Raw genomic sequence first — 25,684 nt, 5'->3', positions numbered from 1 at the left:
ACTGTTGACTAAAACATGGGATATTTCCAGGATCCTGGAACATCAGCACAATGACTGAGCTGGGGCGGGGAGGGGCGGAAGTTCATTTAAGACTGAAGCATTGAAGAACTGTTTGTCAATTCTTGTGCACGTTTCCTTCTGTGCTGCAAGTTGTGCCAGCTCATCAAACCGCAGGGGAATACCCCTGCAGTTCTCCCTGGTGAACTTTGCTGCACTTCATCTCATAAGGTAGAGTCAGTCCGACTTCCTTTTTGTGCAGGGGAGGAATAAACTGCGCCGGCTCTGCTCAGAGCAGAGATCGCTTCCCACTCAGTCCCCTGCTTTTCTGTGGGAAAGAGCAGTGGCCCGTGGCAAGCGTGCTTCCCCCTGCGCACAGCGCCTGACCACATGAGAAACCCAGAATTAGAAGTCTCCATGGGCTTGTTCAAAGAGTCACCAGAATTTATTAAACACATACGGGAGCCTTTGGCAGTAGGAAGACAAATGCTTTAATTGAGTACAAGTTGAAGCTGTCTTGTTCTGAGCTGAATTTCTACAATTCATTCCATGGGCCGGTTGTGGGCAAGGTCTGTAGAACAATGACGTGCCTTGTGCTCTGTGCGGGAAGCGAAGTCTCTGCTAGTTACTGCCGTGCAGCTCTTGGCCCCGTCCTGCGGGCGGCTGCTGCTCTGCACGTCCGGTAGAGCCGACTCTTGCAAAGCTGTGTGGCTGGCTGTGTTGTCACCGTGTGCGAGCGACCCTCTAACTATGGGTAGGGTCATTTTTCTTCTCTAAAGACCAGCACATCTCCTCCCTTGATGCAAGTTATTTACAGTTAAAGAGACAAGGGAAATATTTCCCTTATATTTAAATTATATCCCTTATATTTATATATTTTAAAAAATACATCCCTTATAGTCCCCTTGTATTTCCCACCCTAGCACTACTACCTTAATGAACTGCGGCAGCAGAACACGAGATACTGATATCAGTCAGCTACCATTCCTTCTAGGCTTTGGTTAGGGCCTAAAATTTTTGTATACAGGTTTATGCCATTAGTGTTGTTCAGACAACTGATTAAAATCCCAAAGGAGCCTTTCCACAGAATTCAATGGATTCAAATCTAGTCGATTTGCTGGACCAGATTTTTTTATTTGTTTCATATGCAATGCCTCAAAACCTGTATGTGTTATTAGCTTCCCATTTATTGGCAAAGGGAATCCAGGCCCAGGTGATGTACATGCCAGCACATTTACCTGAGTGTTGTAGTTTGTACTTTCTTTTCTTGAATATTTGCAGTTATTTGATGTCTCCTTATAAATAACAAAGCTATGCTGAGAAAATTAATGATAACACAAGGGGAGAATAATTTGCATACTATTTTTAGCCATTATCATTAGCAAGAAATGCTAATAGTGTTCTAAAAATGTTTTCTCTTAGTATTCATTGCTATCAGAAATGAACTTCAAATAAACAAGAAGATATCTGAATCTAAATATAATCTGAGTATTGGTGTTAAAGAGATAAGACGTATTACTTGATTTAGTGGCAGATTCATTTGGAAGTTTACTGTGAGATTCTTCTAAATGGAGCGAGCACCAAATTGACTTTTTTTTTTCTTTTTTGTGGGGTTTTTTTCTGTCTGTTTGTATAGAAACATGTAAGATAGGACAAGAGAAATATCCCTGTTCTCCTTTTAATTCAGGGCACAGGAGGCCTACTAGAAACTTGACAGAAGGAAGACAGTAAGTGGTACATTCTCCCTCCACCTTTCTTATGTACTTTGCAAGTGGAGAGGTGGTGTTTCAACCAAATAAAGTCCTCAGATCAAATAGTCCATGTGTCCAAGGCTAGAATACCTACAGTTTGAAATTCCTAGTTTGAACAGGGAAAATGGTGGTGTTAGGCTTATACTGCTGAGTCCTGCCCCAGGATAATTTAGTACCTGTGACGTGCTGGAGGAAATCTAAGAAGAAACTGGGTAAAAGTGCCGAGATTAAACTTTGCGATAGCGTAGGGTTTGTTGGGGAGCAGTAGCACAGAACAGGTGAGAGCGTTGCACAAGCGTGCTGTGCCCTTCTGCAGTTGTGACCGCCCAGTACTTTATCCTCCCCAGAGCATCAGACACCATGGTGGCATCGGAGCTTTGCTTGATTTCGAAATGGGAACAGCAGAAAAATGAGGAAGCTTGACTAAAAAGAAAGTATATAGATGATGTCTCTGCAGGTGATACAGACTATGTAAAAATGTCATACTGGAGCTATGACATCTTTACCTTTTAGAAAGGTAAAGAAACTTTGGTGTAATTAAACATCAGGGAAGGGAAGTTGTTAGAAAGCATCCTTCAAGAACCTGCAGTTGTGCTCACGTGAGCAAAGCAGACAGAGAATATAAACTCTGGCACATTGGAGGCTAAAAAAGCGACCTGGTCCTGGAGTTTAGGTACTTTCAGCAGCCGCAAAAAACATCCAGACAGAGGGTTTGGGGATATAAGGCCGATAAATGAAGCTGAAAAAGTGTCTTCAGAAAATACAAGGACAGAGCAAGAAATCAGAATTAATGTTTTGGATTGGAAAAGTTGGGGGAGGTCTGAAGCTGGAACCTTTTTATAGGGGATATGTTGGAGAAGCTCAAATGTCAGTAAAGATATGGAATATAAAATTAGTGATAATTTTGTGTCATGTTGCCAAACTAACATTTGTTCAAGACTGAAAAAATATCTCAAACTACAGGCTTTGTATCACAGTTCAATTTCTTTTTAAATAGCCTCAGTAGCAGAAAGATTGAGAGGGTTAATGTGACATGAAAGAACAAGAAGTTTTTAGGGGGAAAACTTGGCACATACATGCTAAGAATTAGTAGTTATTTGTACCTGACAATCTAGCAGAAACTGTAGTAGAAAAGTGAGAATTTGGAGAAGAGCTGGCATGGCTTTTGCAAAGGAGAACTGTGACTCGGACATCTGTTGGAGTTCTCCAGAGATTCAGGAGGCACTTGGACTTTGAAATGGTACGCTGGAAGGGCCCTCATGGATGGCTGTTAAGGAAATTAAGCTGCCATGGGAGGGAAGTGTAGGTCTCAGGATAGCTGAAGAGTTAGAAGATAGGTCTCAGGTTTTCATTCCTCAAGAGAACCAGCCTGTCTGGCAGATAGATTCGTATCAGGATTTCCCGTTCAATACATCTTTCATTACTGAAAAGAAATTGCTTACCTTGTTTAGCAGCCTGAACTTTGTTCAAAAAAGCAGCTTCTGTAAATTTGAAGGGGAGAAGCTATAAAGTACTTACAAAAGTTATTTGGGATTCTAAATTTTAACAGTGTCAGACAGCCTAGCTCTTTTTGACTGATACTGTGGGCTTTTTTTCCCCCATCAGTATCAAACCAACAGCTGTCAGCTCTTGCCTCCCTTCTCTAACAGTTACTTGTCTTGGCTGTAAATTCTTTGGGAGAAAAATGTTATTTTTCATTGCTTGGCTTAGTAGCTCCTTGATTTTGTATGGCTGCCAGATGCGGTAGTGTCATAAATACAATGATTTCTTCCCTCAATCCATGAATGCTAATTGTTTTGAATTCACTCTATTTTTTTTTTCTAGTGTTATGCTAAAGAATTTGGAGAGTCACTCAGTTATACAATACTGGCCCTTTGGAAAAAATAGACTAGTGAAAGGCACTTAATTTTGAGCGAATGTGAGGTCTGCGTTCTAGGACTGAAATACAAAATAGCAATGATAAATGTTTCATGGTGAGCGCAGTGTAGGGTTTTGCCAAAAGAATTGCTACTTCTATAACTTTTAAAGCATCTTTAAAAATTTTCCAAGGAATTTCCTAAGTTACATGTGAAGTCCCCTACACAACCCCAAACCTATCAACATATGGCTTTTGGTGCTGTGTCCTGTAAGACAATCCAAACTCTTCTCTTGATGTCAGTCATGTTGCCATCTGGCAGGAATTGGTTGCAGCTCCCTTCCTCTTGTTGCCTTTGCACTTCTGCCAGTTCACCAATTTCTTCAGGACATTTTTGCCTCTACCTGTTACTGGAGCCTCCTTTCTGTCCTTTCCTTCCTTTGTTCCAAGTTATTGGCACTACAGATCCACAAAAAACCAAAACAAAACCATTTGCTGTTAACATAAGACTCTGATTAATGATCATTGACTAACGGTAGTTAACATTTAAGCATTTGTGCATGTTCTTTTTTTACAAGTCATGGCAGAAGCTAGGCAGTGCAGTTTTCCTTGGCTTGTCCAAAACCCTGTTACACTCGGATGGGATATGTCATCTGCCTGAGGTTAAGAGTATGTACCTGCCTGAGGTTAAGAGTATGTACCTAAGCAGTGAGCGGAGCTCAGCTGACATACAGTACCTTGCCAAGCACGAGTATCACAGAATCACAAAACAGTAGGGGTTGGAAGGGACCTCTGGAGATCATCTAGTCCAACCCCCCTGCTAAAGCAGGATCACCTAGAGCAGGTTGCACAGGATCACGTCCAGGTGGGTTTTGAATATCTCCAGAGAAGGAGACTCCACAACCTCCCTGGGCGGCCTGTGCCAGTGCTCGGTCACCTTCAGAGCGAAGAGGTTTTTCTTCACGTTCAAATGGAACTTCCCGTGCTCCAGTTTGTGCCTGTTGCCCCTTGTCCTGTCACTGAGCATCATTGAAAAGAGTCTGGACTCATCCTCTTGACATCTGCCCTTTAGATATTTATAAGCATTAATAAGATCCCCTCTCAGTCTTCTCTTCTCCAGGGTAAACAGACCCAGCTCTCTCAGCCTTTCCTCATGTGAGAGATGCTCCAGTCTCTTAATCATCTTTGTAGCCCTCCGCTGGACTCTCTCCAGTAGTTCCCTGTCTTTCTTGAACTGGGGAGCCCAGAACTGAACACAGAACTCCAGATGTGGCCTCACCAGGGCAGAGTAGAGGGGGAGGATAACCTCCCTCGACCTGCTGGCCACACTCTTTTTAATGCACCCCAGGATACCATTGGCCTTCTTGGCCATGAGGGCACACTGCTGGCTCATGGATAACTTGTTGTCCACGAGGTCTCGCAGGTCCTTCTCTGCAGTGCTGCTTCCAAGCAGGTCAACCCCTAACCTGTACTGGTGCCTGGGGTTATTCCTTCCTAGGTGCAGGACCCTACACTTGTGGAGTGATTTTTGTGGAGTCTCCCTGCTTAGAGATATTCAAAAACCTCCAGGCACAGTCTTGGATAACTGGGCCCTGCTCGAGCAGGGGGGTTGAACAAAAAGGCCTTGTCGTGGTTTTACCCCAGCCGGCAGCTAAGCACCACACAGCCGCTCACTCGTTCCCCCCCCCATTGGGATGGGGGAGAAAATTGGAAAAGTTAAAGTGAGAAAACTCGTGGGTTGAGATAAAGACATTTTAATAGGTAAAGCAAAAGCCGCGCGCACAAGCAAAGCAAAGCAAGGAATTCATTCACCACTTCCCATGGGCAGGCAGGTATTCAGCCATCTCCAGGAAAGCAGGGCTCTGTCACGCATAACGGTTACTTGGGAAGACAAATGCCATCGCTCTGAACGCCGCCGCCCCCCCCCCTTCCCCCAAGCTCCTTATAAACTGAGCATGACGTCATATAGTATGGAATATCCCTTTGGTCAGTTTGGGTCACCTGTCCTGTCTGTGTCTCCTCCCAACTTCTTATGCACCCCCAGCCATCCCGCTGGCAGGGCAGTGCAAGAAGCAGAAAAGGCCTTGGCCCCATGTAAACACTGCTCAACAGTAAGTCCGTAGAACAAAAACATCTCTATATTATCAACACTGTCTCCAGCACAAATCCAAAACATATCCCCACACTAGCTACTATGAAGAAAATCAACCCTCTCAGCTAAAACCAGGACAGGCCTCCAGAAGTCTTTCCAACCTCAGCCATGCTGTGGTTCTGTGTTTGCACCCTTAGCTTCAGTTCAGCTGAAATATTTATGTAATTGTACACAGTAAGGCTAAAGCAAACTGTTGTTAATGTTGTACTGACAATCTAAATGGTAACACCCTCACTTTGTAGGAGTTTCTCTTTTATAAGCCCCTTCTACAGTCAAGTCTACTTGGGGTTTTTTCCCCACCTTGTTTATGACTTGCACGTAGTTAAACATATGTATGCTTTGACTGGTTCAATTAGTCTGTATTGCAGTTGCATCTATAAGTGAGGCCCCATTTTTTGGAGGAGGGAGACAGAAGAGCAAGAGTGTTTCCTACAAGCAAGCTACTGTTTGGGGTTTTTTTACTGTTTCTGTCAGTTGTGTTCTTAAAGAGTGATTTTTATATGTATTGTTATGTATTTTCTTTCAGTATATCAAGAAGTTTTACAATGAAACTTGGCAAAGAAGATATGGCTTCTCAGTGGATGAAAGCACACTGACTCTCCTCTGGTCTATAACTGTCTCTATTTTTGCCATTGGTGGCCTTGTGGGTGCCATTATTGTTACACCAATTGTGAAGTTCTTTGGACGGTAAGTGTATTGGAAAACTTCTAGTTTCTAAAGCAGTTTCTCACTTGGTCTCTCTAGAAGGCTTTACTTTCCCCTCTTCACCAGAGTGCAAATTTAAACATCTTCAAATTATGAAAGCTCTTTTCTAAGAGTTCTGAATGTCCAAGAGTAAAATTAGTACCTTTGTCCCTGGCCTTACTGTGCATCATTTGAGTCACAGAAGCCATTTGCTCTGAATGCGCAGTGAGTTGAGATGTCAAGGAGGTTGAATTGTCAAGAGTGCAACAGGAAAATACCATAAAATAGGAAAGATTTCACAAAGGATTGGCAATTTCTTGTTTCACGAGTCTGCTGAGTATCTTCCTGTACACAAATAAAGTTATCAACACATCTCGTTTGCTTCTCAACAACATTTGTTGTCATACAGTAATAAAAATTTGCTCTTTTTTTTTCCTTCCTTGTGTCAACTTAAAATACAGTTTGAAGAACTAAACTAGCGTGAAGCTTGTGTTTGGTCTTCCCCAAGCTTGGGGATGCCTTCCCAGCTCTATGCAATGCAGTGTTTGACCAATTCTTGACCATAGGGAATAGGAGTAATTTAGGAATGTTTGTGCTGCTGTGTGTTTGTATTTTTGCTTCAGGTATTAACTAGATATTTATGTCCAATTCTTGTTTCATATAGTCTTCCAAAGATAATTTTAAAAGTAATATAGGTAAATTACAAATTTAGAAGGACATGAAAAAAAAAAGCTGTTGTTGCATTCATCTTAACGGCTCATTTGGCTTTTCTTTAATGGTAAATTCTATATTTTTTGATAATTTTTGCTCAGTTAAGTCACTGGAAAAAGGTCATCATGGGCACTTAAATATAAGCATCCACCTCCACTGTTCTTACTTTTCTATTCTGCATTTTGACTATTTCCATCACTTTAGATTGTACTCTTCTAGGCCTGTTTGTCATTTTCCCAACTCTTCTACATCCCATTTTTCATCTAAAAGAGTATGTTTTCAGGTTCTTCCATTTCATGCTTACAGCAAGTCAGTATTCTCTGCTCTGTAAATCTGTTATGCATTCTTCATAATTTATTCTGTCCCTTCACCATTTGATTTTCAATTCTTAAATATTTTTCATAGTCACATTATTTTTTGAAGGTTTGCAATTTCTTCTGCCAAATCATCAATTTGGCTTTTACACACTTCTTAAATGTATGAAACTATGCCTGACTCAGACTGATTAATTACCAGAATTGTCACTGAGTCTTCTTTACTTGATTAAAAAGTGAACTAAAAAATGGGTTCATAGAAGGCTTGAATTTTTGGTGAAGAGTGGAACAGCTTTGTGTGCAGGTTTGTTAAAGTGGTGGCTGGTCTGAGTCATATGAATACCACTTCGATGGGAGCAGATCTTATTTGCAGGGCAGAGCTTTAAATCTTGCAGACTCTGCCCCTGTTTGTTATGTTTATCCCTGTTAAACCATGAAAACAGCTTTCTTATGGGGTATGAGTACTTGATAAGAGTAGGGAAGGGATTGCGTCTCTCAGGGACACTGAATAAAGGCTGCTCATCAAAGTGTGGTTCTTGAGTTTACTGTTCACGCTGCAGAGTGTTCGTCTGGTCTAGGAAACCAGACTGACCTATCAGTATGGTAATTGAGGAGCACATTATGAAACGTTGACAGAACAATAAAATACTTCGCTGTTAAATTGTTCAAGTGTAGGTTGGAGGGTTGTATGTATGATGAAGCTGAGCTCCATTTACATTGACATGATATAATGAACTAAGGGGCATCAAAAGCATTAGTCAGAAATAATGTATGACTTTAAAAAGAGCATCTTGAATCATATTGCTGTAAGGTTAATAACATAATTTCCAAATTACCAGATTCCTAGGCCATATTTACTTCAAAAGAGATGTAGAGCAATTTTTTCAGAGAGCGCCTTCATCTGCGTAAGCAGAAGCCCCGCGTTCAGGTGTGGCTTTGACACTTCATAATTTAAATTCTCCTCTTCTACCAAAGAGCAGCTGCTGTTGCGTATCCTGACCGCCAGAGCGATGTGCCCCATGGATTGCTTAGGCCACTGCTAGGGAGGCATTGGCAGGAGGGGGGACAAGGCCTTCCCTCAGGCACAGTGAACCGCTTTGAGTATGGAGCAATTAAGGGAATTTATCTGGATTTTCTTAGTAATGCTACCACTTCTTTTATTCTGAAGTCATCTACTGTAGTTGAAATGGTGGTCCAGTATTCAACCTGTTACTGGCTTTGCAGCTTGTTATTTAAACACCTAGTTTCCTTAGCATACTTTTTGTATAAGTGTGATATTTGCTCCCATGTGGAGCTTCCTTCTTATTACTGAATTTTGAGACAATACATTTTTTTGAGGAAACTTTAATTCTATCATTTTTCTAGTTGCGAGTTTCAGACAAAAAGTTTATTAATTCAAATCCTTAATTAAATTTACCGCAGCCGTGGAGCGCACATAGTCTCCAGGATTCTGTTTTGGTCTCTGGAACTATCCAATATCATGAGAGCAAATAGCAACCTTGAAATCACAAGAGATTAATCGTACATGATTTTGCAAAAAGCCAAGGACAACTCTGAGGTTTTCAATATCCAAAATACCTAAAAAAGAAGAAGACAGAAAAAAATCCTTAAAGCTTAGCTGTCTTTGTGTCTAGCTGATGGGTGAACTGTCTGTCTCAGCTGGAATGCTTATAGAAACTGATTTCTACTGAGCAGGTGGCTTTTCCCTTAGGACTACTTCAGAGTGAGTACAATGTTGGAAGTTACATTCCTGTATTGATCGAGATAGTCTTAGAGACAACCAGTTTTGGTACTAAATTGCAAAACTTACAGTTTAGGAGGTAGCTGCTTGTGACAGAATCTGTGCTCAATCAGAAGTTTTTGAGAGCATCTTCCTTTTGGAATACATAAATGCTTTTTTTCTTTTGACTGGAGAAAATTCTGACTTATTTGAATAGAAGGAACAAAAATCTTCATCTCTAAATGAATGCTAGTCTAGTATTTTTAGTGCAGTAGCTGCGGCAGAACCATGTGGGGCTCTGGACTGGAACTTGAGTCCAGTTTCCCTTTCCCAGGTGTGGCACTGTTTTGCACATTAGCTTTAGGTTGAGTCCACTTCACTGTCTATTCCTCTGTGTACCCCGTTACAAAAACAGAGATATTGGTGTGCTCTATGACCTTCAGCAAGACTGAAAAATGAAATATGCTGTGTGAGAACTAGGTATGATGTATATACTTCAACAGGTTTCACGTACCATTTGGGCAGTTACTCGATCAGTTTGTGTTTTGGGATGTGAGAGAAATAATTAGGCTGACCAACAGATCAGTGTCTGTCTTGTGATGGCTTCGTTTTGCAGTTTGCACGCTTACACTTTGTAAGCGTGGTGAGCAGTTATTTGACAAGATTGGTTAGACTTTCCCAAGGGAAAGTGTCTGCTGCGGTGCTTTATGAAGTGTGATATCTTTATATCACTTATATTAGAGCTATAGAACCAGTGGTTTGTTGGGGATTTTTGACTTGCTTCTTTTCGCTATGCCTTGTTGCTAAGGTAATACAGTTTTGCTCTATGTGACCAGGAAAGCTTTTTAATGCTTGTAGCAAATTTGAATATAACATGACCTGAATGGAACTAAAGTGAGACAGCATGGGCAGTTTGGAGGGGTTTGCTGTATTTTTTTCTAGGAGCGGTGATGAGAAGTTGTTCCCACTGTTTGTGATGAGTTGGCCCCAGCTGGCAGCCAAGCACCCACCCAGCTGCTCGTCACTCCCCACCCCCCAAGTGGGATGGGGAGAAAGAGGAGGAACAGGAGTGAGAAAACTCATGGGTCAAACTAAAGAAAGGGAAAACACCAGTTACTGTCATGAGCAAAACAGATTCAGCTTGGGGAATTTAACTTAATTTATTACCAGTTAGCATAAATATTTAATTACTGATCAGGTATAGGGAAACAAGACCAACATTAGGGCACCTTTCCTCTCACTTTCCTTGGCTGACCATCATTCCAGCCTCCTCTCCTCCCCCTTGGTACCATGGCAGGTCACACTCAATCCCTTCAGTGAGAGAATGGGCAGTACGGGGGTCGGTGTCAACGTGTAGCAGCTTCTCCCCGCCACTCCTGGCTTCTCACTCTTCTCCTGTGCTCCAGCGTGGGTCCTCCATGGGCCACAGTCCCTCTGGGGATGCACCTGCTCAGTCAGGGAGTACCTTCTCCTTCAATTACCTTGTTACCACCTCATTCCATCTCCCCACAGAAGCCACCCCTGCAGCCCCTTCGCTTCCAAAACTTTGCCAGACACTCAGCACAGTGTTTTCATTACCAAAAATTCACATGCTTTATGTAGTAACACTCAACAGTGTGTTACTTTCTTGGTTTTGTTTTGTTGTCAATCTGGCAAAGACAAAATCCTTTGTTTTTATCTTGGTAAGTTAGGCTGTGCTTTTCTGTTCTTTACTGCATGGCATAAGGGTTTGCTGGCCAACTTTTTCTGAAAAGATACATATTTTGTAGGTTTTATTTAAATTAAAGAAGAAGAAAGTAGTATCTTCAGATGAATGTAGAGCACTTGTTTGACCTGAATGAGCATTTTGTTTCCATTTTTGGCATTATTTATATCCTTTCAGCCCTCAAATTATATCCGTTTGAAAAATCTGTTTCAAATGATAAAATCATCACTCTTGACAGCTATGTTCTATAAAAATATACTTTAAATGAGCTGTATCTCATTTTTTGATTTTCAAACCATGTTATTCGATGTTCAAAAATCACTAGAAAGCAGCAAAAGTAATTAGAAATACAGATATTAAAATATTTCCTATCAAAAATGTATTGTTCTGTTGTAAGAAGTTGGATGACTTGTGCAATGGGTGGAAAATTTCCAGCTGGTACCTTTGTGTTGAACTTGAGAAGAATAAGGACTGCTGGGTGGGTTTGTTACCTGCTTCAGAAAAGAAAAGGGTAGACAGCCTTTCTGGTAATTCCTCCTCTTTTGCATGGAAATTACAATATATAGAGATTGAAAATCCATTGAGAATACTTACAAATTTAATACCACTTCATTTTTTTTAATGAAATTGGTGTATTCTCAGCCTGTGTCATTTACTGTCAAAATTAATGGATTCCTCATAATTTATATCATTAGTGATGTTTATCTCCAGATAAATTTGTTTTCAAATAGGTTGTTTCCTTCATATCTTGTTGTGAGTGGGATTGGAGGCTTCAGTATTGAGTTGTACCTCTAGAGCCAGAGGTGCTTAATTATGTGACTGCAAAACCTGGTAAATACAAAGCTCCATTGCATTACCGTGTATAGCTGAGGGAGGTCACTCACAGGTGGAAAACGTGTAGGGTACGATCATTGTCTTGCCACATAATTGTGAAAATTACAGTGTTTTGTCTTATGTTAGATCATAAGCAATGCAAAGCAGCTGTCTCAGTTGTGATGTGCTATAGAGAGGCTACCACATCTCCAGCAGATATCCCTGGGACTCTGCCTGGGAATCGTGAGAAACTTTTCAGTTGCCCACAAGGCTGAACCTGATGATAATGGCTTCTCCAGTTATTCACCTGCAGGCTGTAATTTAGCAAAAAGCTACTTAAATCCGTATTTGTAGAGCGATGTGTATAAGGTAGCAGTGATTCTGAGTTCTGTGTGGGTTTTCTACTGCATCTTTCAATAGAGAATCATTGCAGCAGAGCTATTGATCTATCTTTAATCATTCTTCTTCCACGTGTTCAGGAAATGAGACCTTGGATGTCAGTGTTTGGAACTGACTGTCAAAGGCCTATGAAATCCTACGTATCATTTCTTTTGTAAAGTATTTCCTTCTGTGGAAGTTATGAGACTTACAAGTTACTTTTGAATTAATGAGTCCCTCAAATTTGAGCAGAAGGTTCTGAAAGATGAAAACTGTAAGAAGTAACAGCTGTTGGTGTAGTACAAATGAGAAATTGAGATGTTTTGAAATTTTTAAAACATTTTTGTGATTTTGTTTATATTTTTTAACAAAGTAATAATTTTCCATAAAGAATATTTCTTTTCTTTGAAAGAAATATTTTTCTATGTTTTATTTAACTGTTATAGAATGAAATAACGTAAAAATTGAAAAAAAAAGATGTAAATCTATATTCTTGTTAATTTCAACAGATTTTGGAAAAAAGTTGATTTTTATCACTTGTGTGAGCCCAAATGTTTTTTCTAACTCTACAAGTAGAAAGTATTTTTCCTCTATGTATGTTTTTAGTATAATGTGTATAAGGATTAATTATAATGACATAAGTATGTCAGTGTTGGGAAGTTCTCAAAACAGCAAAAACTGTCTGTAGCATAAAAATGCCTGCCTGTAGTTATATCAGCTTATTGCTATTTGAAGTCTGTTCTTTGGTTCCTACATACATACATTTACCCAGAGTACGCTTGTTTATATTCACATAGAGTCTCAGGCATGGCACTTGAGTTCTTAGGATGTGTGGGATGGCTAATTGCTGTGCATTTGAAGTACAGCTCTTTACTTAACTACGATATGTTTTATTTTAAAGCTGTGGTATAGATCTGGAACCGTATCCATTTGGGTATAGTATTTTGGAACTCTACACAACATCAGAGAGGCAGGGCTTGTTAGGTACTATTTGGTTTTATTTATGGATATTTAAGAATAATAGCCTAGTGTGCTTTGAATATGCCTAAATTGAACTGTTGTGATGCTGGTACCTACATAAAATATCTTTTCCTTTTAGGAAATGTACGTTGCTGCTCAATAATGTGTTTGCAGTGACAGCTGCGTTGTTGATGTCCCTCTCCTTGTTGGCAGGGTCATTTGAAATGCTCATACTGGGCCGCGTTATAATGGGCGTTGATGCAGGTAAGCTTTTATAAGCTGTACATACCTGAAATGCTTGTGCCATGTATAATCTTTCTCCTCTCCCCCATTTAGATTTTTCTTTACATTAAAGAGGCATTTCAGGGACTGACCACACTGATTTCACTGGGTCAAAACAGCAGACTAAGGTTTGGAGAATCTGATGTTTGGAGAAGACACTGGAGTGGATGCTAGCTGCTGCTGTCCACCCTGGTTGTTCCTTCTCCTTTCCTCCTCCAGCCGCAGTAGGACGTATCTGTCTTCATGCTATGAAAATCCTTTGGCTAGGAGGGTGTAGTCTATTGCTACTTGCTACTCTGTGTTTAGAAGTTGTGGATCCCATGCTAATACCAGTAGGGTTGAGTGGAAGGTTTGGTACATCATCATTTGCTCCTAGCAACAATGGTCGGAAGTAGATCCTGGAGGCACTGCTGTGCCAGAATAGTTTTGCAGCTAGCAGTGAGGTTCTCAGCCACTTCACAGATTGCTAGATGGTGAGAAATATTTACCTAGTGTGGAGACAGACTTGATGAATTAAGATGGTTTTACAGTCTCAGTGTAATTACGTGACTAGACAATGGAAAGCGCTTTGTCTTTTGCATCACTAAGCCCACTTTCTGGCAAGCTTTGGCTATGTTGTTAGTAAGCACAAACTATGGTTGTTTCAAAGTGGACGTGTCTGTCACTTGCAACATGAAGTTCATGGGTAATTTTGGTGCTGGCTGCTAATTTTTGTCTCAGATTACCACCAAATGATCAAACTTCTGGAGCTATATAAATATTATCATTGACCAGGGTCATGCATTTGTTTTCTCTTGGCTTTAAGCATCATTCTCACCCTTATTTTATGCCTGCTGTTAAGAGTTCATTGCAGCTGTAAGCCTTTATTGAGAGGAACATCTGCTAGTACTGTTCACAGTAAAAATATTTCATCTGACAGCGTCTGCTCTCTCTGCCTGATGCATTGGGGTTTTTCTCCTTACCTGCACCAGTGCTAATGTGACTTTGCTTGCTTTGGGATGAGCAAATTTAAAACACAAAATCCATTCTGGTAATTCTCATCAAATAGCAGCCTACGCACATCACTGTAGATCTGTAACAGATAATCAATCCCATGGTTATTAAATGATGAAAGAGTAATTAGACATGCAGAGAAGATACTTCATATTATCTGTCGATAGATGTAATTCTGTTCTTTGCATGTTTTTATGCCAGTCTTGTGAGCAGGTCAGCACTCAGACTCTTTTCAATAGACATTTGTTTCATATCTGGCATAATGAAAAGGCGATTTGACTTAATATATGTTTTTTTCCTTCCTTTGTAGGCATTTCTTTGAGTGCCCTTCCCATGTATTTGAGTGAAATATCTCCTAAGGAAATACGTGGTTCATTGGGTCAGGTCACAGCGATTTTCATCTGTATTGGTGTTTTCACTGGTCAGGTTTTGGGGCTGCCAGAAATATTTGGGCAGGTAAGTATTTAGCAGATCTTTCTATGAAAGAATACAAGCATATGTTGTATTTTCATATTTTGACTGAATTCCTTGCAAAAGTAGAAATTCTTTTTTTTTTGTTGGTTTGAAGCACTTTGAAAAGCGGTTTCTTCCACGTCTTTTAAAAGCATGTATGTGTGACTGAGTTTGGTAGAGGTGGCAAGCAGTTTGAACAGCTTGAGCGGTTTGTGCGTGTACGTAAGCAGGTTTTCCCATCCCCATGCCCTTTCTTGATGTACATTTATTTTTGCTGGTTTCGAGTTTCTTTGAGTACCATGGAAGTGCTTAAGAGTTTTTGCGTATTTCATTTATAATTTTTCAATGATGTGAGATAGAACTGAAAAAGGCTCGGTTAGAGTTCATGTGAGGACCTGAATAGGAGAACTCTTGCTCAATGATTATAGTGTTCCTTGTAACGGACTCCTAATTTTAGACTAGGAGGTGGAATAGCAGAGTTTATATATACCTTTATGTAAAGAGATTATCTATTCTGATATAAGAGGTTATGTTGCTGTCGTAGGCTGAGATTAACTTGGTGGCCACTGGATGTCGTCATTACTCTGAATAAATGAAGTCAAGGTTTATTCAGGCTGGCACTTGGAAATACTTTTCATCCAGAGATGAATCTTCAAAACAGTGTGGAGGAAATGTCTGAAGCAGTCCTCTCTCAATGAAACCTGGACTAAGAATCCCTTCTGACAGCCAGCAAAAGTAGTAAACAGTTGAAAAGTGAGCAGAGCTTGTCCTCCCATGTCCATCCAAATTCAACTCCTTTGTAAACACACGATACCAACCTCTCTGACACTTTATTTTTGCCTGACCGGCTCTCCTATTCTGTCCCTTTATCCTTGGGCTCACTTATCCTGTTTAGCTCTCCTGAAGGCAAATGGTTTGATTCAACTTACCCTTTACTGAAGGACAGCTTACGCCCCCCTCGCCAAAGTGACAGATTTTAGGAAAAAGTTTAAAATGGCTTTCACTGACCATCATTGTGTGGCTTCTACATATGTCCCTTGTCTTGCTTTGAAAGCTAGTCTGTTACAAATGAGTGTATTAAATGTTAAGAGTCTGATCTGACTGCATAGAATATATGTCAGCTCTTATGTAGTAGATTTTTTTTTAATTTTTTTTAACATGCATGCACTTTAAAAGGTGAGGTATCATGAAAATTCTTATTTCCCTGTTAGGTCTTTGGGATATTTTGAATAGGAAATACTTATTCCTTGGTTTCAGCTCACTCTTGCTCTTTTTATTTCTCTTCTCACCTTCCCTCCTTTCCGTTCCCAAATTGTGGATGTTGTGATTCTGCTTCTACAACCTGCTTTATTATGCAGTTAATTAATATTACACCATTAAAGATAGCTATTAATTTATGTAAGAAGAGATATATTTATCTGTAGAATTAGTTCTTTCCAAGTTGGGTGACATCAGCATGTAAAAGGAGCAAAATTTTGGCTGGTTTGAATTAGCATATTTCCAGTAAAGTTATTGGAGCCGACTTGAATATTCCAGTCGAGTATGTGAGTGTATTTTCCTTTTAATATATTAACAAAATTTAGCACTGAGGGGAAACCTCAGGCTGTTTGAAGTATGATTCCCTAGTGCAGTCTTATCCTTCTTTGAAGGTTTTATCAAAATTTCTGTTGGTTTCAGTCAAGCCAGGGTTTTCTTCCCTAGCTTCGTGTGGTTGCCCTTGAAGTCAGTGGGAGTTTTGCACCAGGAAGAGCAGTCGTTGCCAGAGGCCTTTCCTGCAGAGGGTGTGCGTGATGAGTTCACTTCTGCTGAAGCTGGGAGGCAGCAAACATCAGCAAACTCCTGAGTTCCTTAGTCCTCGCAACACTTTCCCCTCTCCCCTCCCTGGCAAACATCTTGCTCAAATTTCTTTCACTTTGTTCATATTCAAAAGTAGGTCCAAGACTTTTACAGGCTATTTTCTAGTTGTAGGCTTCTCTCTGATGTCATGACTTCTGTTCACTAGTGATGTAAAAGCTTCTTATTAAATCGTTCCCATATTATTTAATTTTTTTTCTCCCTTTTCTTCTGTTGGAGAAATCTTTGTTGTGTTTGAAGTGAAGCCAGTGTTACAGATCCGCAGCCACCATATTTTGGAGACAGCTATGCGTTCGTGGTGTCTTATGGATTTCAGCTGTAACTGTAAAGCAAACTCTTGCTTTTCTCAGAAGCTTGAGGTCATTTGCGTTATAGTTAAGCCATTCTGCAATACGCCAATCTGTGGTATAATTCTACCTTTGTAAAATTCATGAATTGTTTAAAGAAAGTAGACGGGAAAGTTGTGATCAGTAGGAGCTTGTTGCCAGCAATCACCGTTCTGACAACTGCTTGCACTAGCACATGGAAAAGCACCTTTGTTAAGTCTTTCTAACAATGTCCAGCTGCTTAATCATTGTGGCGTGAAACCTCATAGGAGTATTTTTTTGTTGCTCTGGTGGTTGGTTGCTTGTTTCTACCAGAATTGGTTGTAAATAATACTAGTTATAAATACTTGTGTTCTGTCATGGTTTCATAACAATTTTCTCCTGAGCTTCTTCATGTATCTGTTACTTGTAACTTGAGCAAATATCTAAGAGGTTATTAACCATGGTATCTAAGAAGTCATGGTTTTGAAGAAAGGGGGGGCCAGAGTTGCTGGAAGAAACTGTTTGGAACAGGAATGGACATGGGGAGGGCTACAGGCCTGGCCGAGGACCTGTCTTGTACGAGGAGATGACAGCAACATTGCTTGGGCACATAGAGGGAAGGAAGAGGAACTGACTGCACCACGTTAACACAAGGAAGCAGAACTGCAGAAGGAATAGAATGGCTTAATCTCAAGGACAATATTGCTATGAGAATAACTTTTTATAAATGTTCTGTGAGTAATTGCATGCTTAAAAATCAGCAGAGTGATGTTTGGAACAGACTCACCGCTGGAATAGCCTGAGCAGAAAATTTAACTTTTAAATTGGAGCTTGATGCATTTATCTGGATTATATGAGGTTGTTGCCTTCAGTGGCTCTGTAGAAGTTTCTCCACAGAAAAGGAAAACGTTTACATAGACTATGGGGCATAGCTTTACAAACCTTTATTAACAGTCTAATTGATAACTTCCTCCGTTATCAAATGCAACAGTGTTCCTTTAAACATGGAAGTGTGATAAAAATAGCTCCGAAGCACTATTACTTGAGGCATTTTGGAAAGCCCTTGCTGCTTTTTGTGTCAAGTAGGTTAAGCAGCCCCAAAGTGATTTTTTAGCAATCGTTTATTTATGAAGACCAGCCCAGGTGAAGCTGGAGGCATGTGGGCAGCCCCAGGTTCGGTGCTGGGGGCAATGGTCAGCTTTGGCTGTGTCACCGTCTTAAGGCTGCTTGGCTGTTTCCAATTCCTATTTCAACTTATTCCTGTTATTCTTTTGGTCAACTGTTATTTATCCCTTAATATCTTTCTCTCCTTTTTTTTTTTTCCCCTCACCTGCTGCAATGTGCTTCCTTTCTCCTCCCCCTGTTACATGTGATCTTTGTGTTTCAGGTTAGACTTCATCACTTCTAGTGAAACAAGCTCTTTAATCTCTTTCTCATCCTAAGTGCCTTTCTCTGTAATAATTCTAGTTTTAAATTTGAACCCAGGATAACAAGATTATGTAGATAACCCAGATGAAATGATACTTTTAAAAATAGAATTATATGAAATACTTCCTCATTTCCTGGTTTGCCTGGCAATGTTTTGGCTGAAATATTGCAGAAATTAATTTACTTCTTTTTTCTGTGTCATGCCATATTGACATGAACTTGCCAAACACTACGACATCCAGTTTTAAAATTATAGTATGAAAGAGCAGATTAAAAAAAAATGTAATAATAATTGTAAAACTTAAATACAGGCATTCTTTTGGATTCTGAATGTACAGGCTTTTATTGTATTTGTTTCCAAAGGTACAAATTTTAGAGTACTGAGTCTGGAGAAGGTGTTCCTTTAGCGTGCAATGCTTACCAAGAGTGATTATCTGAAGGAGGAAAGTTGCAGTTTTGACAATGGTCCTCTGCTGCTGTGATTTGGTTTTTTCTTTCTTTCTTTCTTTCTTTCTTTCTTTCTTTCTTTCTTTCTTTCTTTCTTTCTTTCTTTCTTTCTTTCTCTCTCTCTCTCTCTCTCTCTCTTTCTCTCTTTCTCTCTTTCTCTCTTTCTCTCTTTCTCTCTTTCTCTCTTTCTCTCTTTCTCTCTTTCTCTCTTTCTCTCTCTTTTTCTCCTTCTCTTTTTCTCTCCTCTCCTTCTCTCCTCTCTTCCTCTCTTCCTCTCTTCCTCTCTTCCTCTCTTCCTCTCTTTCTTTCCTCTCTTTCTTTCTTTCTTTCTTTCTTTCTTTCCTCTCTTTCTTTCTTTCTTTCCTCTCTTTCTTTCCTCTCTTTCTTTCCTCTCTTTCTTTCTTACCTCTCTTTTTATTCCTTATCCAGCAAATCCCAGCAATGCTTTTTATTCAAGATTCTGATTCTAGTAGTTCACAACCTATGGGAAACCACATCTACAATGTCTCCGTTGAGGTTTGGGAAAGTACACGATGGTAAAGCTGGCTGGTGATCAGACTACAGAGCACGACAACTTTACGTGCTGGTGACCTGCTTCTGTCCTCCACCCTGACTGCTGAGAGTAGTGTGCTCATTTTCATGTGCTAGCATCTTGTTTTAGTCTTCTGTAAGCCAGAGCCCTTAATTCTTCAGGAAGCCATGCCAACTGTAGATGACAACTCGGTGCTGGCCCACAGGAGTGCAGTCATGGTATCTGCCGTCATCTGGGCATTGAGTTATTGCTACTGGCTACAAGTTTATTTAATTTGGGGCATTTTTGGTTGTGTAACATGTGCAGTTTTCCATATATCTGACTGAAGGAGAAAACAGATATTTAAGATAAGGAGAAAGTGTTTCAGACCTGTCACTTCTTCAAATGCTGCCCTTCAGGTGTTTCCATTCTCTCTGTTTCTGTGATTCTGCAATTAAATCACACAGCCCATTTTTCTGACAGATTGCTCCCTGCAAAGCAAGGGCCAGTGCATTGTCAGCTTCAGTTTTGAAAGTTCAAATTTGCAGTTACCATCTCGGGGGAATATTGTCTGGCCTGATTCTGGCATATTCCGTGTATAGTCAGGTATCTATCTGAAACTAGCTCATCTAGTTCTTCTGCATGTAAGCCTATGTCCCACTCCAAAGGTTTCCTCAGGATTGTAACATCTTTTAAGTGTTGTAGACCACCAGGCTGTCTCTTCTATTGCTTCAGCTTATTTAGTGAAGGTAGGCTTTAGTCTTTCCTTAAATGCTAGAGGATTTAGTTTATGAATACATTTGCTGTTGTTACTGTATTCATAATTTTTTTTAATACGTTGAGCCTCAGTATCTATTTCATCTGTGTACAGATGTGAGAAAGGGGAGAAAAAAAATGTTTCACAGTGTGTGTATATGTATTCAGGACAGATAAAACTGGAAGTGTTGCCTGTTGCCATCTTCTCCTCAGACTTCTGCTTTGATCCCCATTTCCCATGGTGTGTAAGGCTTTGCCAACCTGTAGTGGTTTCCCCTGGAGTTGCTCCCAGTGGCTGGCTGGCTCTGGCTGCTTCTCTGTCCAGAACAGCTGCTTGCCATAGGTAGGCCAAGGGAAATAGAGATTTTGTTTACTTCGGGAACCCAATTTTATACACTTCAAGTGTTTCTGAGTCACGCACCCACAAGCTTGTCTAACTAGGTTGCACTGTTTCATAGTGGATAGTATGCCGTCCTAAAAAGCCTTGCTTTGCTTGCATCCTAAGACTTATTGGGGCAATTTCTGAATAATCCCTATTGCTTCTGTAGGTGTTTACAGGGGAAAAAAAAGGTAAAGCACACAGAAAAACTGTAAAATTCCTGACGTGTCCATGTCTTAAATGTTGCAGTGTTGGGAAATACAGTTGTCAAGCTTAGCAGGTAGTTTTGGTCATCCTGCTTTAAAAAGAGTGTAATCGAGCAATATAACAACATGAATTACAGTTTTACATTCTTTTTTTTTTTTTTTGAGGAATTTGAGCAGCTTTATTGCATATCTGGCTGGAGATTATGTCCTTTTTTTAAAAAGGAGTTAACTGGAAATAAGTCTGTGACACATGGTGATACCGGCCAAACAGTCCTTGCTCCACAACTGATTATTTTAGCAAAGAAATTCACTTGTTGATAGAAATATCAATTTGTACAGCAAAATTCAGGAAAGGACTAATGAACTTCATAGGCGCTGTACTGTAAGTCTAGTAAGGAAAGATCTCTGTGATGAGTCCCTTTCAAGTTAGTTTGTCTTTATCCAAGTGGACCTTACCAAGGAATAGTTGTGATTTTTTTTTTTCTAAGAACTTCTGTAGATACCATGTCAAACTCTAATTTTCTTTACAAGACCTCTTAGAAATGACATATTTGAAGTGATAGATAGTTGTGTGTTTAGGAAAGTTTATATAGGAATTTTTCATTTTGCTTTACCAAGTTCTTTTAAAAGTACTCCTTCACTTGCACTAAAATAGACACTGATGGAATAGGTGGTTGTACAGCCTGTGCAGTTGAAGGCTGTTCTGAAAACTAAGCTTTGATTTTATTTGTCAAAGCTTCATTTTTAGTGTGTTTTTCCTTGTTTCTCTTTTTTTTTAACTGATTCTTCTTCCAAAGACTCTTGACTTATATTCAAGGATTCCTTAAAAACTGTCAATAAATTTATAGATGAGAAAAGAAAGCAGTTCAGAATTGCTCTGGGGACCTGCGGCCTGCAGGTGGACATCAACGACAAAATAGTCTGTTGGAGATGCCCTTGAAACGAATCTTAGACATTAGCATGGTAACACAAAGTATGTATCAACCGGTTTCCTCATATTTTTCTCTGAGTTCTTTTGTTCTATACGTTTATCTTCCCCTTGAACCATGATAGTGACCATAGTTGAAGATAAATATCTTTCAAGATACGAGTGAGAATTTATTTCAGAATATAGAACCGAGAGCTCTTGTGGCAATAAGAGAGCAGAACTTACACAGGTGAACTCTTGCCACTATGTGAAGCATCTTGGGAATGAAAGCAGCTTATGTCTCAGGGATGCGCGCTGTTCACAAAATATAAAAAAGGTGTTTGTATCTTTCATTAGAGTAGGACAAAAGTATCCACTAGTGTAGCATTTTCCACAATAACTCTAATTCCCAAAGTGTCCTATTTTTGATTATTTCAAACATCTAGCTGTGTAGAATAGAAAAATGTAACATCTTCATTCTGTCTAGTTCTATTCTAGAAATATAACAAAGAGAAACAAAGTCTAGTTGGAGGCAAGTAACTAGGGGTGTACCCCAGGGGTCAATACTGGGTCCCATCCTGCTCAGTATCTTCCTTAATGACCTGGATGATGGTGCAGAGTGCACCCGCAGCAAGTGTTCAGAGGAGACCAAATTAGGAGATGTAGCTGTTACGCCAGAGAGTCATGCTGCTATCCAGAGGGACCTCGACAGGCTGGAAAAATGAGCAGACGGGAGCTTCATGCAGTACATCAGTGAGACGTGCAGAGTCCTGTGCATGAGGATGAACAACCCCATGCACCAGTATACAGTGGGGGCCACCCAGCTGGAAAGCAGCTTGGCAGAAAAGGACCTGGGGTCTTGGTGGACACACGTTGAACATGACCCAGCAATGTGCCCTTGTGGCAAAGAAAAGGATCCTGGGCTGTATTAAGAGTACTGCCAGCAGGGAAGTGACCCTTCCCCTCTGCTCAGCACTGGTGAGGCCTCATGTGGAGTACTGTATCCAGTTCTGTGCTCCCCAGTACGAGGGAGATATGGACGGACTGGAGAGAGTCCAGAGAGGGACTACTAAGATGGTGAAGGGACTGGATCACTGAGGAAAGGCTGAGAGAGCTGGGACTGTTCAGCCTGGAGAAGAGAAGTCTCAGGGGCATCTTCTCAAGCTATATAAATACCTGAAGGGAGGGTGCAGAGAGGCTCTTTTCTGTGGTGTCCAGTGACAGGACCAGAGGCAATGGGCACAAATCGATGCACAGGAGGTTCCCTCTGAACATCAGGAAACACATTTTTACTGTGAGGGTGACTGAGCACTGGCACAGGTTGCCAAGGGAGGTCATGGAATCTCCATCCTTGGAGACAGTCAAAAGCCATCTGGGCACAGTCCTGGGCAGTCAGCTCTAGGTGACCCTGCTTGAGCAGGGGTGTTGGACCAGATGACCTCCAGAGGTCTTTTCCAACCTCAAACATTTTGTGATTCTGTGAAGTGCTAACTGTACACAGAATTGTATATAACAGTTTACAATGCAAAGATTTCAGTGTATTCGTGTTGAACTTTTGAAGAGTGATTTCCTAAGGCTCTTAAACCTGACCTCAGAGACTTTAACTAAAACGTATGCCCAAATACGTGAGTAGTGCCATTAATTTCAGTGGGACAGTTTATATCCTTAGAAACATGCTGCTTTGTGGACCCTGTTATATTATATAAATTGCTAGTTCTTAGTAAGATCTTAAGAGCAAAAATTAGTGTAGGACATGTGAAAAATAAACTAGGAATTTTGCTCATCAGTTCTGGTCCCAATTTTTTTTTTTTTATGATCAGGAGTCTCCTAAGTTGGAGCAAGAGTATGAGAAGGTGGCTGGCTTCAAGTACTCCTGTAAACACTCTGCTATTGAGACAGACTTGCAAAATTTACCCTGGTCCCAGACATTCCTCTGGACTGCTGAGCTGATACATATTCTTGTAGTAAAATGGAAAACTGATTTAAAGGCTAGAGCCTTCCCAGAAGAGTATTTTAGAACTTCTGCTAAGGATACAGGAGATACATTGGTGCTTGTAAATGGCTTCTCAAATCCATAATGGCATGGTATCTGCTTAGAATAGCTCAGAAAAACACCCTTACAAAGAAAGGAACTTCTAAATACCATCTTTTTTTTAAAAAAAACACACCGCCAACAACTGCAACAAAAAGAAAAAACACAGAAACTGAGAACAAGAAAACCTTTCAGCATTTATTCAGGTAATCACTGATTTCAGCAGGTGTTTGTATGCCTTTCTGAGGCTGGATTGATTATGTGTATCTGGATGGAAATCTGCCTGCACTTCATCCAAACCGGTAGCACACGTGCCAATTAAGAATTGCTTTAGGTAGTGATTTTGAAGATGGCAATCCTTTTTAAAGTATGCACTGGGTTCCTTTTTTATTTAGCGATGGGAAATTTCCTTCATCTCTTCACAGTAACACATAAGGCAGACTTTCTTGTTGCTGAAGCAATTTCCATGTCATTTATCAAGGCACTTGCACTGAATTACAAGCTGTGAGTTGCAGGCTTGGAGGTCACCTCACCCCATAGTTGATGCAGCCAAGGGAAGCTGCTGTGCAGCCACCAGTCTAGAGATGCACAGCCTCAGTGGTGCTGGCAAGGGTACAGGAACGCTGGGTTGTTGCATATTCATAGTTCAGTAGTACCCAGGGGAAGAGAAGGTCTGCTCTGTTACACCAGCCCTGTTGGTGGGATGTGGTGGGTGTTGATATATTTGCAATGGAGACATTAAATGAGGTATTTTGTTTATATCTACGGTGAACCAGCTGAGATCATGTATTTACTGGAGATTATAAATCAACATTTTATTGGTTCCCCCGGACAGACACAAAGGTATTTATTCATCCCTTTTCTGTACAGAACTCATTAAGTAATGCATGGGAAGACAGCTGTGAGTCTTCATATTTGCAAATGAGTTTCAGTCCATTAAAGTTGTACTGTGAGACTTCAATTCCTGAAGTTTTAGGAACAACACATGGCTGATTGGCCATATGTAATATTCAAATGTTGAAATTTTGCATTTGTGAAGGGGGGCATCCTGCTGGAGAGGATTTGTCTGAATATAGAAGTGGAGGTGTGGTTATACAAGAGAGAGAACTTTGGATATTTATTTATTTATTTATTTATTTTTAGACTTACTGCTGAATACAGACTTAATGGCAGAGCATCTAATGTTTGGATGACAGCTGATCATCTGTGAGGAGTACTGTCTCATAGACAGTTGAAACAGTGCCCACCTTGAGAAGATAACGTTTCTATGTAGCAGTACTGCATTTCATTAGGTCAGTTGGAAAAGCAGTAGACAACCTTTCATGGAAAGAAGTCCTTCAACAGGTCTGAAGTAAAGACTTCAAAGTACCATGGAAGTTGAGAGCAGTTGTTTGTAATTTGTCATACTGCTTTCTCTTGATCCACTAAAATGCAGTTAACACATGTAACTAAACTTAGCGCCATTGTTTATATTGTTTATACATATAAGGTTTGATTTTTTTGCTTTGTCAGACTTAAAAAAGGTTGACTTTTTCCCTTACTGTAGTTGACCTAGTAACAGACAGTATCTGTCTACGAACCTCATCTTAGCCTGGGTGAGTCGGACTCTGCTTCAGAAGTTTATGAGCAAGTAAACCTTTTAGCTGTCTCCTTAGTGCTTGAGTATCTGATAATATTTACAAATCTGTTACTAAGCAATAAATCTAAAATGATTTGACCTGTGACTTCCTTCCCAGTGTGCTTCACTCGCTGGGGAGATAACCACCTTTTAAACCTTTTTGAAGGTTCTGGATGATTAACATTTCGGTTTTAATTTCCATTGTCCATTACTGCAAATTCATTTCCTAATATGTAAATTTGTCCTTTACAAATCGGATATTAATGCTGTGGTAAATTGGTCAAGCATCATAGGGGAGCATGCAGTCATTGTATTGAGTAGTAGGGTGTATTTTCTAGACTCGTGTTTCTTAGTTTGCTTTTGAAACCATTGGCAAAAAGAAAAATCGAGGTATATTCGCGATTAGAATTTTGAAGGATTTTTTTAGCTTAAAGTAAATATAAAATTAAAATGAGATTTTTTAAAATCTA

The 25,684-nt window shown here is 40.1% G+C and overlaps 1 protein-coding gene across 4 annotated transcripts in view; it reads left to right on the top strand.

Moving 5' to 3' along the window:
* Positions 1–25,684, top strand: part of SLC2A9 (solute carrier family 2 member 9) — a 132,669-nt gene that overhangs the window by 29,796 nt on the left and 77,189 nt on the right. For all 4 annotated transcript variants that reach the window (XM_054825038.1, XM_054825037.1, XM_054825040.1 and 1 more), the window contains 3 exons: positions 6,282–6,442; positions 13,180–13,304; positions 14,626–14,771. In XM_054825038.1, coding sequence (XP_054681013.1) covers positions 6,282–6,442; positions 13,180–13,304; positions 14,626–14,771 — 432 coding nt within the window. The remainder of the gene's footprint in view (positions 1–6,281; positions 6,443–13,179; positions 13,305–14,625; positions 14,772–25,684) is intronic.

This window comes from Grus americana, chromosome 4, assembly GCF_028858705.1.
Source record: "Grus americana isolate bGruAme1 chromosome 4, bGruAme1.mat, whole genome shotgun sequence".
In the NCBI taxonomy this organism is placed as follows: Eukaryota; Metazoa; Chordata; class Aves; order Gruiformes; family Gruidae; genus Grus; species Grus americana.
Note: the sequence above shows the minus strand (reverse complement) of the source record. Positions and strands in the feature narration are given on the sequence as shown.